The sequence below is a fragment of the Dipodomys spectabilis genome, unplaced genomic scaffold (genome assembly GCF_019054845.1).
Source record: "Dipodomys spectabilis isolate Male_0828 unplaced genomic scaffold, ASM1905484v1 ptg000096l, whole genome shotgun sequence".
Classification (NCBI taxonomy): Eukaryota; Metazoa; Chordata; class Mammalia; order Rodentia; family Heteromyidae; genus Dipodomys; species Dipodomys spectabilis.
The window spans coordinates 25,497,363-25,514,348 of NW_024870773.1; the positions used below are offsets into that span (position 1 = coordinate 25,497,363).

At 43.4% G+C, this 16,986-nt stretch overlaps 1 protein-coding gene across 1 annotated transcript in view; it reads left to right on the forward strand.

Annotated features, from left to right (window-relative positions):
- Adarb2 (adenosine deaminase RNA specific B2 (inactive)) overlaps positions 1-12,384 on the forward strand; it is a 135,262-nt gene extending 122,878 nt beyond the window's left edge. The window contains exons 8-10 of the mRNA XM_042685901.1: positions 1,592-1,773; positions 10,378-10,556; positions 11,983-12,384. Coding sequence (XP_042541835.1) covers positions 1,592-1,773; positions 10,378-10,556; positions 11,983-12,159 — 538 coding nt within the window. The 3' untranslated portion in view covers positions 12,160-12,384. The remainder of the gene's footprint in view (positions 1-1,591; positions 1,774-10,377; positions 10,557-11,982) is intronic.
- Positions 12,385-16,986: the final 4,602 nt, after the last annotated feature.

Below are 16,986 nucleotides of genomic sequence, written 5' to 3' on the forward strand. Positions count from 1 at the left end.
CATTTTGTAAATCATCAGTGAAAAGGAAAGGGGAAAATCTATGGTTGGCATATCACACTATGGTATTAAAGTCACAAGTGGAGGCAGAAAATTGTCCCCACCATCAGTCTTAAGAACTCATGCTTTTTTTCAGATAAGATTTTTTTCCCTCAGAAGTTTCTTATACGTACTCTCTGATAGGATTGTGTGTCTCTTCCAACCACTCTCTCCTTGCTTCCTGTGAGAAATCCGGGATGTGATTTATAGAAATGACCACAATATTTTTTAAATGAAGTTATGCAAATCTGATAGACTAAAGTAAATGTTTCATAAAACCAATGACTGTTTAAACTGTAGGACTAAATTGTTTGTATATAAATATTACCTTTTATATTCCATTTGAGTTTTATGTAGATGAACACATTACTTTAATGACCTGCATTTACGGAGGGAGAGGGAGAGAGTCGCTCCCTGAAATTCTCACCAGCCAGATGGCTGCCTTTTCTTGCATGAGATTAAAAGATGTTTCTCATTCGCCGCGTGCTTCTGAGGCAAATTAATATCGCCGGCTAAATTGCTTGTGTTTTTGGAATAAAATTTAAAGAGAACTTTTTAAAGTGATTGGTGTCACAGGTTCTCGGAGCAGATTGCTCTCCAGGTAGAGAGACATTCGGTAATTAATGGAAAGAATTCTGTGTTAATTGACTGCTTCGGGAAGGGAGATATAATGAGTCCTTATTAATCATGAAAAGAGATGTACAGCATGAAGGCCCCACAATAATTGCTCCAACAGTGGAGAAATGTTAATTAATGAAAAGAACAATGATGTAAGAAATTAGCTGCATAATGCTCACCACCAGTGGTGGTTTGGATTTGAAGCACATTATTTAGAATGGGAACCACAAAATCCTGCCTTAAACAGCAGATCATGCACTCAAATTTCGTGTGGTAAGAGGAGGAAAAACTTCTCTCCCAATTCCTGACATCTTTTCTTAAAGAAGCAACAAATTTTTGCCCAGAGCTCTATTTATTTCAAAGAAAATGACCTTGTCATTCATCTGTAGGCTACACATCTAACAGCAAAAACGATCCCCAGTCCAAACAAGGTCGTTTATTAATGTCATTTAATTTGAACACAATTGAGTCCTTTTGACGGCTAAGGACAAAAAGAAGTGGAAGGTATGATTTCCACACCCCTAAACTGAAATAAGCAAATGTAAATCTTGATATTTTCTAGCTGATATCAAGAAAAAATTCAGACTCACTTTGGGATGTGGGTATCTTTTTTTTTTTTTTAAGAATCTAATTTCAAGTTTCAGGGAGAACCTACAGCTTCTTCTCTAACAAGTCATTTTCCAGAACAGGAATTGAGTTTATTAACATGCAGACCCTGTTGGAGCTCTGGTCCCCTGGTGTTTGAGCTCCTCAGAATCATTAATGGCCACGGGTCAAAGCCATCTTGATGGCTCTGCTGTGTCTCATACCTCCAGGATCCAACAGCAATACTTCTATAAGCACCATACCCAGTTCCTTGGATGGACTTAGAGGGACTGGCCTGCGCCCTCCAGCTGGTAGGGGAGTCCCGCTGACTGGGCCTTGCTTTTCCTTCCAGGTGGAATGTCCTGGGACTCCAGGGTGCCCTCCTCTGCCACTTCATCGAGCCCGTTTACCTCCACAGCATTGTGGTGGGCAGCTTGCACCACACCGGCCACCTCTCCCGGGTCATGAGCCACAGGATGGAGGACATTGGCCAGCTGCCCACCTCCTACCGGCACAACCGGCCACTCCTAAGTGGTAAGAAAACACTGCCCGGGAGACTGACAGCTTCTCCCCTGCACAGCATAAGATTTAACCTTTAACCAACCAATTATTTTATGTTGGGGGTGTGGGGTGGGGCTGGCCTGGGGCTTGAACTCAGGGCCTGGTCACTATACCTGAGCTCTTTTTGTTCTACAACTTTGAACCACAGCTCCACTTCCAGTTTTTTGAGTGGTTAACTGGAGATAAGAGTCTCATGGGGACTTTCTTGCCTGGGCTGGCTTTGAAACGCGATCCTCAGATCTCAGCCTCTTGAGTAGGTAGGACTACAAGCAAGAGCCCCTGGCACCTAGCTCATGTTTTTTAATAGAGAAAAATAAAATCACAAGCTAGGTAAATGTTTTTTGGATAAAACATGCTGTTTCTATTACTGGCATGCTTAACATCTACATGTTTCAGTCTTGGAATTTCTGCATCTATGCTGAGGGGGAAAAAAAGGACGATTTTTTTTTTTTCCAATGCACAGCAAGATTGTGACATTGAATATAAAATTTTAGAGAATCGATTGCTAAACTGTTTTAAAAATTGTTGTAAGACTCTTGGTTTATGTTCATGTGACAAACATTACTGTATCGGTGATAAACCAGAGATTATCCACTGCCTTTCTCTGTGATACATATTGTCCTCGATTTTAGATGTATTTCTGCTGCCGCTCACTTTTCTATTTTTGTGTGAGTCCAGATTTTTTTTTAAATACCTTTCCACCAAGCTGAAGAATCTTAGGTAGAGTGTAAGACCTCTTTAATTCAGGAGAAATTTCTGAACTTTAATGCTCATGAATAGTGTTTCGCAAAATAACTCTGGTAATAGCCAATATTTTCTGATATATAGAGCATAACCTATAATGTCATTTTTTTATGTTACAGCCAACACAGATAAATGATGAATCAACAATTTTTTCATACATCTTTTATGTAAAACACGTGAGGTTTAAAAAATTTTGAAGCCAGACATAGATACACACCTGTAATTCCAGTACACAAGAGTCTGAGACAAGAAATCTCAAGTTTGAAGCCAACTGAGGCTCCACATAAAGGGGACTCTGTCTCAAAAAAAATCTTTTTTTTTTTGAACAGACAGTTTTGTCCTGCTCCCACAAGTCCCAGGAAAATACTTCCATTGTCAATATATTTTAGCTAAACATCAACAAATTTATCAACATAATCCAGGCATGTATCTAATCATCAACAAATATATGTTGATTTCTTACAAGGTACCAGGCACATCCTACTAGAACAGTGCCTTGTGAGCCGAATGCTAAAGGAGAAAGTGAGCATAGGAAGGGTCTAGAGAGTGAGAAACTGTGGAACAACCAAGAAGAGAGGATACTGAATACAAACAGAAGAAAGGTTTCCAAGGAAGTTTCCAGAAACAGGCAGGTTACAGCTGCCATCTTGGGATAAGCAAATCAGAAAGAATGGTGGTTGAGGGCTGGTTCCCAGATCGAATACTAGGCAGGTAGCTGTGGCATGCATAGAGCAAAGGGCAGACTTGAACATATCCTAAAAGCCATTGAGTTCTACCTCTTGGCAGGTGGCAAGTTTTCTGGCACCAGGAGCTGGTAAATAATTAAAAGAATCTGGTATTATAAGAACAAGGTTAGAAAACAGCAGAACCTGACAGCTTCCTGGCCCTGAACACTGGATAACTTTCGAAGAATGTTGGGAACCTGTGCCGATTCAGAATGCAGAGTGCAAGCCGCAGTCATTTATCTTTATGAATAAGGCCACAATCCTTTTGACTGTAGAAACAAAGTCTCTGGAAGTCAGTGGAGGCACTAACTCTCCTGAGAAGACAGGCTTCAGGCTTCACGGTCCAGGTGACTTTGTTGCTGCACCTATAAACCATCAGACAGACACTCATGTATGGCGCCGCCTGGTGGCTATGCTCATGACCTTAGAGTGTGCATGTCCAATCATCAGCTGCCACGTATTCCACTGGTCAATGAAGGAAAGCGATAGTGGACTGTTATTTCTAAATACAAGCAGAAGCGGTGTCCTCCTATTACGCCATCTCCAGTATTTTCCATATATTCTCCATTAAATATGCTATTTAAGACAAGACAGTAGCTATAAAATGACGGCCAATTACGATGGTGTTTTTATTAGTAATAATGAGTAAAGGGACAATACAGACTTAAAAGTTACCACAAATCCATAAGTGCATGATACATTTACTAATTCCACTTTGATTGCTAATTCTACTTTAATCCCTCTGTGTGCGCATGCACATGTGCATACGCATGTATGTATGAGAGAGAGAGAGAGAGAGATCCCACAGTGTATCTAGCAGTAACTAAAATTCAGAAGGTCCCTTCTATTCCTGCCAGTTTGTGATTCTCTGCATGCCTGGAAGCATGCTATTTCGTTCATTTCCCAAAATTAAATGTAATGCCCTAGTATTATAGACTTGCCTCACTTCATGTAAAAATTATATCCCTGAAATGTCTTGTGTAAATTTGATTTGAGGGAGAGTGAATTACATTTTAAGTACAGTAGCCTTGCCGGATATTTAATGGCAGGCTGTAATAGTCTCACTTCTATAATGCCTTCTTATAAAAGGTAAATAAGGTGCTCTCCTTAAAATAAAGCATCTATATTTAACTACATGGGCCATAATAAAGCTTATTTCATGGAAGAATTATGGATTTTTTTTTTACCAGTCCTAGGGCTTGAACTCAGGGCCTGGGCACTGTCCCTGAGCTTCTTTTGCTCAAGGCTAGCACTCTACCACTTGAGCCACTGTGCCACTTCTGGCTTTTTCTGTGTATGTGGTACTGAGGAATCAAACCTAGGGCTTTGTGCATGCTAGGCAAGCACTCTACCACTAAGCCACATCCCAGCCCCAGAATTATGGACTTTTTAAGGACACATTTTCCCCCTCATCTTTTCTTGGACTGTCTGCATGAGTTTCTTGAAGAGGACCTCGGAATGGCAGAGTGCAGCGGTGAGCTGTGCTTCCCTTGCTCACTCCACATATCCAGCCTGTCCACATTAGAACCTTCTATGGAACTGTCTGCATGGGTCTGTAGGCTAGAAGCCAGTGCAAGCCGAGCACTGGTGGCTCACACTTGTAATCCTAGCTACTCAGAAGGCTGAGATCTGAGGATTATGGTTCAAAGCCAGCCCAGGCAAAGAAAATCTGTGAGACTCTTATCTCCAATAAACCACAAGATAACTGGAAGTTGTGCTTCCTCAGCACCACATAAGCAAAAAGAAAAAAGCTGGAAGTGGCGCTGTGGCTCAAGTGGTAGAGTATACTTTCCTTGAGCTGAAGAGCTGAGGGACAGCACCCAAGCCCACAGTTCAAGCCCCACAACCGACCAAAAAAAAAAAAAGCCAGAATGACACCTGGCAAGTAGACTTAAAATTGGCAAACTAACACATAGTGAGGGCAATCATACCCATGTGCAAAAAGTTTGCTTAGAAACCAAACATCTCCCTCTGGGACCCAATAAACCAAAGAGGAATCTGGAAGTCATCTGGCCAACTATGTTAAAATATCTTCGGAAAGCAAGTCTAGGCTGTGTGTGTGTGTGTGTGTGTGTGTGTGTGTGTGTGTGTGTGTGTGTGTGTGTAGAGCAAAAAAAATCTGAAGTTTAAAGCCAAGCCTATATGCATAGTGAAACTCTGTCTCAAAATGTTTGTTTTGGGGGGGTTTTTGGGGAGGGTTGTTTGTTTTGCTCAGTTGTGGGGCTTGAACTCTAGGCCTGGGCACTGTCCTTGAGCTCTTCAACTCAAGGCAAGAGCTCTACAACTTGAGCTACAGCACCACTTCTGGTTTTCTGGTGGTTAATTGGAGACAAGATTTCTCACAACTTTCCTGCCGAGGCTAGCTTTGAACTGTGAGCCTCAGATCTCAGCATTCTGAGTATCTAGGTTGACAGGCATGAGCCACTGGCACCCAGCAATTTTTTTGTTTTTAAGCAATCTGTTCTGTCTTATCATTATTCCAAGGAAAATACTTCTATTATCAATATTTTTAATTTTATCCTAACAGCTTCAAGTTTATCAGCATAAGCTGGGAATTCATTTAATCATTTCACTATATATATATATATATATATATATATATATATGTAAATATATGTATATGTATATATACACACTTATATGCCAGGAACAATCCTGGACATGGTGGTATATAATACACATATATACATGTATATATTGGCAAGTAACAAATAGATTGGCAAGTAACAAACTAGGAACACATTTGCCCTCAGAGCTTTCAAAACTCACTCCTGCAAGGCCTCAGCCTTCTTGGGGAAAGAGGTAGCCTGGTGCTGCTCAAGCTTTAGGTTAAAAAATAAACTAACATTCCTAGTCAGGCACGTGGGGTATACACCTATAATCTCATCAATAGAGAGTTGAGGCAGAAGGATCAGGTTCAAGGCTAGCCTGGGCTGCACAGTGAGTTCAAAGTCTGCTTCAGCTACGTAGTGAGACCTTGTTCTCAGTCTGTTACCATCATCAGCAGATGACATCCTCATAGCTGTATCCTGTCCATTGAGCAAGGTGTAGATGGAGAATGTAGTACCAGGCTGACATGAACAGTCTATAAAATAATTGCATGCTTAACTGTATATTGGTACATTTGCCTTTTAGATTCAAGTGAGCCTGGTTGCATCTCCTTGGGTATAATCAGTGTCAATCATTAATTATAGGGGTGTCAAAATTGTTCTGCTGTCATGAATATTTAGTAAACATTGCAAGTGTGATCTCTATGTGGTAGATTAAAAAAAAAAAAAAAAACAGAGGTGTGAGAAAAGAAAACCATTCTTCCTGGTTGCTCTGGGAGCTGTGGATTTTTTGGTAAACTTTTCTTTCTTTACTTTTCTTTATTTCCTTCTTTATTTTTTCCTTCCTTTTCTTTCTTTCTTTCTTTCTAGGGATTGAGTTCAGGACTTTGTATTTGCTAGACAGGTACTCCTCCTCTTGATCCACCCCTCTAGCCAATTGCTCTGGTTATTTTCAAGATTCTCCCTTCCCCCCCCCCCACCCTCCCCCCTTTGTAGGCTAACCTAGGGTATTATGCTTTATAGCTGGACTGCCAAATAATTGTATCATTCTCAGCTTTTTTCTGTTTATGTGGAAGTCTTGAGAAATTTTTGCCCAAGTTTGCCATGAACCTCAATCTTCCTGACCTCTCTCTCTCCCGAATAACTGATTTACACAAATGGTCCTCTAGTGCCCAGCTTTGGGGAATTTTTTTTCTTGCAACTAAAGAACAGAAGATACCCCTTAAAGTAGAGGCCCAAAGTGTACATAGACAACATCTCCAACAGGAGTAATACACATGTTGAATAAAAGCAGAAATGAAAAGAAAACATGTGTAATGTAAAAGGCATCCTGATCTTTGTTTATTGTCTGCTATCTTATTCCCTGGAACAATTAGGTGATTTATAATTAAGTTGGCAACGTTTCCTGGACTCTAGCTGGGAACATCTTTGATCTATGTGACTTGCAGGGCGCTAAACAAACGGGAGTTGACCTTCAGATCCTCCTTCAGGTGGAAATAGCAATGAGCATAGCACTTGATGCTCTCAAAGTGCTCTCACCTGTCTTCTTGACATTTGCAGCACCTTGTGAAGCAGAGAGCAAAAGAAGGAAAAGAAGGGAATGTGCCAAGTTCCCAGAAAAAAAGATGAACTTGAACCAAGGGTCTTGTCCCACAGGCTTGCCAGCCTGCACTTTCCCTCAGCTACACCATTTGAGGTTTTTTCCCTTCCTTTCTTCCTTCCTTCCTCCTTTCTTTCCTTTCTTCCTTCCTCCCTTTCTTCCTCCCTTCCCTTTCCTTCCCTCCCTTCCTTTCCCTCGCTCCCTTCTTTTCCTTCCCTCATTCCTCCCCTCTCTCCTCCCATCTTTCCCTGTCTCCTCCCTTCCTCTGTTCCTCCCTCCTCTCCCTCCTCCTCCCCTCCATTGTGTTTGCCTCATCTCCCATGTGTAGAGCAGAGTTCGTTGCCAAGATGACATGACTATCTCATGGCTGCCTCCCAGTCCTGTCAGAGCCTCAGTGAGGCTGGCAGACAAGTGTTAGGACTGAGGTCCAAGCCAGGCTGCAGCTGAGCCCTGTCCCCAGCAGACATCTGTGCACTAAGAGCCAACAGCAAAGTGGCAACACTTTCCACAGCCAAGAGGTGAAGGGAAGAGAGCAGGAGGAAAGACATCCTGCCCGGAAGCAGGCAGGCCACACGTTCACAGTGAGCACTCCAAAGCTTTCCTGTGAGTTTAGGGTTGAGGATTTGGGAGACAACCCAGCTCTGTGGGGTCATGGTCAGTCCTCCTCATCATGGAAGAGCCTAGAAGGGAGGAGGAGGAGGAGGAGGAAGAGGAGGAGGAGGAGGCGGTGGCTGCTGTAATGCTGAACCCGGCTGCACACATATCCGGAGTGGGGAATGCTTCTCTTTGTACCCAGTCATCCTTGACCTCAGCAGCTGCCTCCTTCTGCCAAAATGGTCCCTGCCCAGTAGGACCGCCCGTGGCTGCCAATGGGCCAGATTGTCCCCCTGCCCAGCTCTCAGGGGTGGGCAGCTGCCACCGAGAATCACTATGAGGGAAAAAAGAAGAGCTGACATAAATGGAATTAGCCTGAATGTCCAACATTGCCCATCCGCAACCAAGAGAAGGTCACAGGGTGACTTTCAGGGTGGGAGCCGGACTGCATGCGTGACGGACGGCCAGCTCAGACCTGTGTTCCGCAGAGAGCGGGCCTTGGCTCTACCCAAGAACCCCTGCACTGGAGACAAATGCTGAGGACACAGGATGATCATGGGGTCTGTGACTGTGCAGTTCAGCGTTGAGTGGGTCTTCCCCTGAACTGGAATACATGCTGACTCCAAGCGGGCACTTTGTGCCTCCCCAGGCAACAGGGCCCTGCCCGAGGGGGAGGAGGTCCGCTGCTGACCCCCAGGGTTTGGCTGTGCTCAGCTGGCCAGTGCTTTGCACTGCAGGAGCTTCCTGACACCAGGGATTATCCATCAACCATCAACAGCTGGTGACACATTCCCTGCAGAGCCAGGACAACAGTCCTCTCCAGACTCACGAGCAAGAGGATCGTGGATGGATCGCTATCCTTTCTACCAGGTGCTGGAAGGAAGGAGGGAGTGGGAAGACAAAAGGAGGAGGCAGGTGGGGCTGGGTGGTAGGCTGGCCCTCCTGAGCTAGAACTAGACAGGAAAGAGAGAGAGCCAGATGATGCAAAAAAAAGCTTTGGGAGCCCTGGAGTAGGGTGGGGGGAACTGAGAGACACAAGAGACTCCCCGTGGAGGAATATGAGAGAGGTTTCTGAGTTAACACCCAAATATTCCAGAATACCATTGGAGTGTCTACTTACTTTTGTGGCTTCACCATGAGACTCTGATCCATGTGGCATATCCCCTACAATGACCGCAGGCTGTATCATGCCCAGAGCAATCTAGAGAATTGACTCTAAAGTTGAGCAACATAACCTTCAAGAATGGAAAAGGAGGGACAACAAAACGTAAGGTGAAATAGTGCTGGAGTCTTGCTTACGAGTCCTCAGGTAGAATCCCGCAGGACGGGGAAATTTCAGCAGGTGCTCACTGCAGGCCATTCACCCCCTTAGCCCAGCATTTCCAGGAAGTCCTAGGCGGAAGGAGCAATGTTGGGAGATAATTGTGCAGGATTGGAGGGTGAGATCGAAAGTCAGAAGCTGCAAAGTATGGCCAGCTCCTTGTGACAAAGCTGGTGCTCTCCCACCCCAGGGCAGGAGGGATGCTCCACTAGCTCCCTCTGCTCTGTGGGCATGAAGATGGGCATAAAGATTGTGGAACCCCAGTTAGAAGTCAGAGCATACAACTTGGCAAGGGGAAACTGACACACTCTGAAACAAGGACTTCCCTCAAAAGTCAAGGTGTTTTCTGGGAAGAGCCAGCTTCGTGGACATAAAAATCCATCAAGTCACTCAAGGATCTGAACTGAGAAGGGTTCAATACTCAGTTATCTTCTTGAGCTTCATAATGATGTTGCAACAAAAATAACTCACATTTCACTATGCACTGTCTTCCAGATTATGTAATCAGTGTTGTTTCTAGATCACATTGTTTAATTATATGTATATATATTAGTTTTTTTCTCATTAAATAAACTATAAATCTAAGAATCTATCTAGGATTGCTTACCACCCCTGTGTTTTGCCTTGAACCTAACATGGGCATGCAGTAGGTGCCCAGTAAATACATACTCTTAAATTTGTTTTTACAGGGATGTGTTTGGTTCCTTCATTCATTCAACAAGTATGTATAGATGGGGAAATCTGGGCTGAATTTTATTAGCAAGCAGCCCATTAAAATCCTTTAAATTAAAAGGTTAAAAAATAGGCCCAACAATGACTTTCAGCAGGGGCAGCCCCTGATTTTTCAACCATCATCCTTACAGGTCACCTGAGACCTTCCATATGACTGGCCTTTAAAGATGAAAAGCAGGATGGTTTGCAGGTGACTATCTCATCCTCAGACACTCAGACGCAGGCTGGATTTCCTGTCATCTGATCTCTACGAGAGTTCTGTTGGGGCCAGGAATACTCATGCTTGACTGCCTCCCCTTTCTTTCCTGACAGGAGTGAGTAATGCCCAAGTGCTGCAGCCAGGGAAATCTCCCCACTTCAGTGTCAACTGGGTTGTGGGCAACGCGGACCTGGAGATTATTAATGCCACCACCGGGAAGAGGAGCTGTGGGAGTCCATCCCGACTCTGCAAGCACGTGTTCTCTGCCCGGTGGGCACGGCTGTATGGTAGGGTAGGTCGCACCTGTCCTTCCTGAGGGACAGCTGGCTGCAGCTGGACTCAGGTTCAAGCCCAGGGGAACGGGGCCTCATTTGGTCTGTGGTGAGGGTGAGGCAGGATGCCAACAATTAGCGTGGCTTTGTAGTGTGGCCAGGCCCTAGGCCAAGTGCCTTACCCCAGGTATCTATGTACCCCAGTACCTAGAAACTTCTCGAGTTCTATATTATTCCCAGGTCAGATAGAAGGAAACTATTACTCAGAAAACCTTAGTGATTTCTCCCAAATTTCACAGGTAGTTGTTGGAATTTCTCCCCAATCCCAAAGCCTACTGATTCCCACTACAGCAATATTCAGAACCTGATTTCTCTTCAGCAATAGGAATTTTGTTCCCCCTCTCGAAAACAAGAGCCAAGCAATAAAAAATGTTTTACTCATTTTTCTGTACTTTTTTCTTTTAATCCAGGAAATGATTCTAGATAGCAGTAATTGCATTGTGGTTTTAGGACAAATACAAAACACACAAGTCACGCTTAACATCTGATGGTCAACTTTAAGAATACTGGAAATTGCACATGTTCCTCTGAGCATGGTGGATACTTCTGCCCCTCTCACAACCACAGCAGACATAGGTCTATCTATGACCTGGCTGTCCATCCTATAGCTCTGACCAGAGCTCTCAGCCTCCATCCTGCCTGCACTAGCCAATTCCCCAGATCTCACTTCTTCCAAACACTTTGGAAGGTCAGGAAAGTGTTGATTTTTCTTACTAAACAAACAAGGCCTCTTCTTTTGCATTTGCTTAAGGGGACATTGGCCAGTATGTGGACACAATGATCTACAAACTCCAAACACCCTGCAATGCTGTGAGAATCATTGCTCCCCAACACTGGCCTGCCCTTCATCCTTCCAACATCCTTCGCTGTTGGGGAAATGAAGCTGCATTTGATCCCTTCCTTGTCTTGGCTCCAAAGTTTTATAACTCAGAAGCCTGATGGGGCTGACATGGATGCCTGATAGAGCATGTTCTATTTTTATTTTACTCCTGGTCAACTAAAAACACACCCCGAAGTCTTTCTTCTTTCCTGCCTTTCTCCCTTCTGAGCCCCTCGTCTTCCTTCCAAGATTTAAAACAAACTATTTAGCTTTTGTTTTTAACAGCACCTTAGGTATATGCTGTGTTGTGTGTGCTTGTTCATTGTTTGTAGACTTGATTTTAAAAAAAAGTTCCTCCATACCTTGGTGCCCATAGAATTGTCTGAACAGAACTTAAATAACTGGCACAACCATCGTTCTTTATCCTACTGCCTTTTATTTTAAGGAAGAGAGAAAGAACAGCAAAAAGGCTGAGACTAAGAGCTGGTTTTTGCTTAGAGAATTTCTCTGTGGAAGCTCCTGTGCCCACTGGTGATTGATCTGCTCTTTCCTCTTCCTGTCCACAGCTGAACACACGGTTCCCAAGCAATGGAGACACGCCATCCATGTACTGTGAGGCCAAGCTGGGGGCTCACACCTACCAGTCTGTTAAACAGCAGCTGTTTAAGGCTTTTCAGAAAGCTGGCCTAGGCACCTGGGTGAGCAAACCACCAGAGCAAGATCAGTTTCTACTAACTCTCTAAGTCACTGGACTCCTTAGCTATTGGACCGAAGAGAAACGCCGGGAGAGGACGTGGCCAAGTGTGTGGAGCGCTGTGGTGTGTCTGTTCATCTGTTCTCAGCGTTTACCTTCCTTCAGCAATCCAGAAACACATGGGTGTCCATGTTTGGATGAGCAACTAGAGTTGACTCCAAATCAATCAGTGTTTGGATGAGCACAGTAGATTTGGCTTCTCCCCTAGCTACTAATTCCAATAATTTTATCCACTGAATCTAGAGGTCCAAGCATCATTGCATTAGCTCCATCTCTTCTTTGTGACATCAAGAAGAAAGCATCTATTCAGAGAGCTTAGATGCAAGTTTAGAAGGTAGTGCTGAGGCGCACTTAGTTCAAAAATGAGCCTTATACACGGGCCTCTGGGCTTCCCACCCCTGCTATGAGCCTTTCTGGAGATATTTTTGGGTCTCACTAGCACAAGTTTATGTGACATTTCAAGATTAGTCACAAATGAAAAGAAAAAGCCATGGGCTCCCCCTCCCCAAATAAACTAATAGGAATGCTCTGTTGTTTTCATCATTTATTGAGGTCTCTCCATTTCCTTTCCAAAAGGATTTGAGGTGCACACTATTAAAGAACAAATTAAATAGGGCCAGGCTAATGAAAAACACACTTGCAAAGCAAAGGAATAATTGCCCAAGGCACCACAGAGTTACAATCCATAATGTAAGAAAATCATTATTAGATGTCCTATGGACAGAATATTGCAAACCAACCCAGGCCTAATCAGTCCATCACACCTCTTCCTTTATTTTGGTAGAGAATGTTAGCCATCAAAGTTTGAGTTCTCTGAGTTCATAGCTCTCCCCTACAAACTTCCATACAAGGTAGAGTCTTTTTAAACCAATTTTTATTAGAAAGTATACACACACACATACACACACACATACATTCTCTCATGTACACACACACACACACACACACTCACACACACACACACACACACACACACAAACCATCCAAATAATCCTTAATTTAGATTGAGGAGCTACCAGTTCCCTATCTTTTTTAAGTTTTCCATCATAATCTCACATGATTGGCAGAAAGAAAACAGCAATTCATTTACCATAATTGCCGAAATGTAAGAGGTAAGGTATCATCACCTTTAGAATAGCAGCATAGAGAGCTGACAGCTGGACACAGGACCCTTTGCGAGTTCACCAATAGCATCATTACCAAAAGGAGAGATGCTGGATTTGTGTACTAGGGAAGTTTACCTCTCTAGCACATCTTTCACTAACCTAGGTCTTTTGAGTTATTTGAACTTTACCACTGAGAACTGATTTCTAACATTCACCTTGCTAGTTGGCTGATCTCTGACTTCCATGCATTTCCTGGGTGAAATGCATGTAGCCACCTATGGAACTGTGCCTTTTGGTTAGAATTCCAAGAATGCAAGTGTGCCAGTAGCCTACAAAAGCCACAGCTATCACAACAATCAGGCAACAATGAGACAAATTTGAACGGAAGCTATTTGAAAAAAATAAGAAGTAGAAATACTATCATGAAAATGGGAACTTTTCCTGGGATTCAATATAAGGCCAAATGTATCACTCAAGTCCTTTTAGAAAAGAAAATGAGCACCTTAGTAGACAACTTCTTCAAGATAAAGTTTCAAAAGGCAAGAAGATGACTTGGCAATTAATGGCCTTGTGTAAAAATTGAAGGAGTGAAACAAAATCTTTTTTTATTCTCTTACTATCTTCAAGTGGTTCAACAAGCTGGAATAAAAAAAAATCTCTCAGTGGTTTTAAAGCTGAGATCAAAGGGCAAATTTATATAAATTTCTAACAACTTTGTCTATCCTAGGTGGACGCCTAAAGAACCAAAAAACTTTGAGAGTTGAGCTATGGCTTGGGTACTGTTTCTCAGCCATCAGGTAGCCAAAGTCCTTCTCCAAAAATACAGAGGAATAAATTGCTCATATGCTGAGCAGTTGCTTGGAGAATATCTAATGCTTTCAATCGATGTGCTCCAAACAGTGTTATTCATACAATAACACTGTATGAATAACAGATGCTGGGAGACTAGCATCAACGGCAGAGCCTTAATCATGGAGAGGAGAAGGGCTGGGGTGTCACATAAATGGGCTCGGTGAAAAGCACCCACATACTCTGATTTCAGGAATGGGAAAAAATCCCACTCCTATAATGAACACTTTGCGTGACCGAACTGCAGCTACATCACCAGGACTAATTTTGTCTAAGGCACTGGATCTCCAGAAAGCACCCTAACTTTACTAAAACATGACTACTTTAGTCAAATATTTCCCTCTGCGGAAAGACACCCATCGATTCCATTCTACCCCTTAGCACTAGCTCAGGGATTCTCATCAACTCAACAGGGGACTCCTTACCACAAGAGATGGAAGCTTGCTTGTTTATCACAAGAGCTTTTTAGTGCTTCCAGGAGTAAATTCAAGAAGCTGGGGCCAACCGTGGAGCACACTGGCTAGAGGGAGGGGTAGCTGAGTATCCTGGAAGATACCTGTCGCTATGAATGCAATAGTACAAGGAGATGGGAAGGGCACAGAAGGAGGAGAGTCTCAGGCTCTACTAGTGAAAGGAGACAGAGTGCTGAAACCACACCCAGAGCAGCAACATTCAGGGAAGTCAGCCAGACTGGTTCTCTGGATACATCTCTTCTCTGAAGCAACCAGGTAGCCAATCAGGACTTCCCATTGTGGCCACATGGTACCACATAGTAATGCCCTGCTCTCGACCTTTTGAAGCCTGGTCCACAGTAGAAATGGCCAGTTACAGGATTCTGATATACCTAGGATGGACAGGGCATGTGAACAACTGAGACAAATAGCTCAGTAATGGAAGCGTGCTCTGACTTCAGTGATTGGAAGAATGTCCCAACCATACGATGGGACTAGATCTAGCCTGTAATCTACTGGGAGTTTGTGTGTGTGTGAGAGAGAGAGAGAGAGAGAGAGAGACAGACAGACAGACAGACAGACAGAGACAGAGACAGAAACACAGAGACAGAGAGACAGAGAGGGAGATGTGTGATGTGTCCAAGCAAAGCAAAAAGAAGATGGATAGAACACAGTGTTAGGGAACATGCTGGCATCTAAGACACCTGACTGCTCCTTGGTCCATCTGACTCGTCTCCTTCATCTCCTTGTACTTAGCATAATAAATGGCTCAGAGTCCTTTGTACTCAAATTTTCTACATTCTGTTTTCATACCTGTTTAGCCCCTACTGAAATCCCAATAAAATCAGCATCACCCTTATTAGCCTCCAAAATACATAGTGCTTTCCTGATGGTGAGATTTAAGGTTTTCTGCCTGGTTCTTAAGTCAAAAAGTCAGTGTCCGATTATTTAGGAGCCTTTTCATGGGGCTGGGCTCAAGAGGGAGGGGACAGCAGACCACAGAGCTCTGCCAACACAATTCCTGCAACAATGTATAATAGCGAGTTAGTGAATTTAGGATTTCTTTGGGTCTTATTTTTGCCAGAGAAAGGCTTTGTGAGTCTATAATTATTGTTTCCTTTTCATTGCTACAATTGTCTTTCAATCTGTATATACTGATCATGCCACTACTGATTTTGTGATGTCTCCTTCCTCAGAAATGTCAAGCTGAGTCACTTTTTACACACACACATACACACACACACACACACACACACAAGCTCATACTTTTCCATGTAAATTTCCTTTTCACAGGAAACTGTTCTTATCAATAAAGTTAAATGAGTTTTTTTTGTATAGTGTTTACCATATTTGGAGAGCCATAAATAGTAAGTGCATAGTATATCAATGCCCGGAATAGAATAGTTAGAGTATTTTGATGAAATCCTATTTTTAGATTATAAATTTCAAGATGAGTCTATAGTAGCTTGTTTTTAAAAAAAAAGAAATTTTAAAATTTGCAATTTCAATATAGTAGACATTTTTAATTTAGAGGGTTCTTATATACTTATTTTTAAAGAAGCCATTCTAATGAAATAATGTAATTGGCCCACCATGCATTCACTCTCAGTGTCTAGTAGTAACCAAAGGAAAGTTAGAGAACGTCTTTCTTTTTGCACACTACTATTGGATTACCATGACCATTGCACTGGGCAAAACTTGCACCTTTGCCGGTTTCTCCATGGCCCTTTGCTAGAACTGTTTGTAGAGTCCACACTCTAGTCCAGGATTAGGAAATTCCCTCTGACGCACACTCAGAAGAGCTCCCCCTCCCCACTTTTGAGTTTCTGCAGTGTTCTCGGCAGAGCAGGGAATTCTAAGCCTGGTCCTACAGAAAAAGCTGTGGTAACCAAGAGGCCTCTCTGAGCTGGGACAACTCATCCCTTGAGGTCTTCTTGATAAGCTACACCTCTCCTACACAAAGTCCGTACGTACCATGTGTAGGGTACAAGGCAGCGAAGAGCCCGTGGGGACAAGGGGAGAGTGGAGGAGGATGGAAGGGGTCAAGCCCTGGCTGCTGTCCCTGGTCCTGACTTTCCATTGCCTGCTGGAGCCCTGCTGTTCTGGGAGCGGGGTAATAACGTGTAACTGTTGCCAAACTTCTCCCATGAATGGTGAATCCGATAAGAAAGGATGATGGGAACGAGGACACAGAAACTAGGAGACAATTGGTGTGTGCTACCCGAGGAAAGGCCACAGAGAAAAGGCAGATTCGTTCCCCCTGGTTTTTCCCTCCCCTCCATTCTGGGAAACCAGAGGTCATTTTCACATTAGCCTGGCGATTCTACCTCTGTAAGGTCCCTTTCTTATCTTTTCTTTTCTCTCTCCTCTTCTCTTTTGCTGCTGTCCATATTGTCTGCTCTCCTCTAT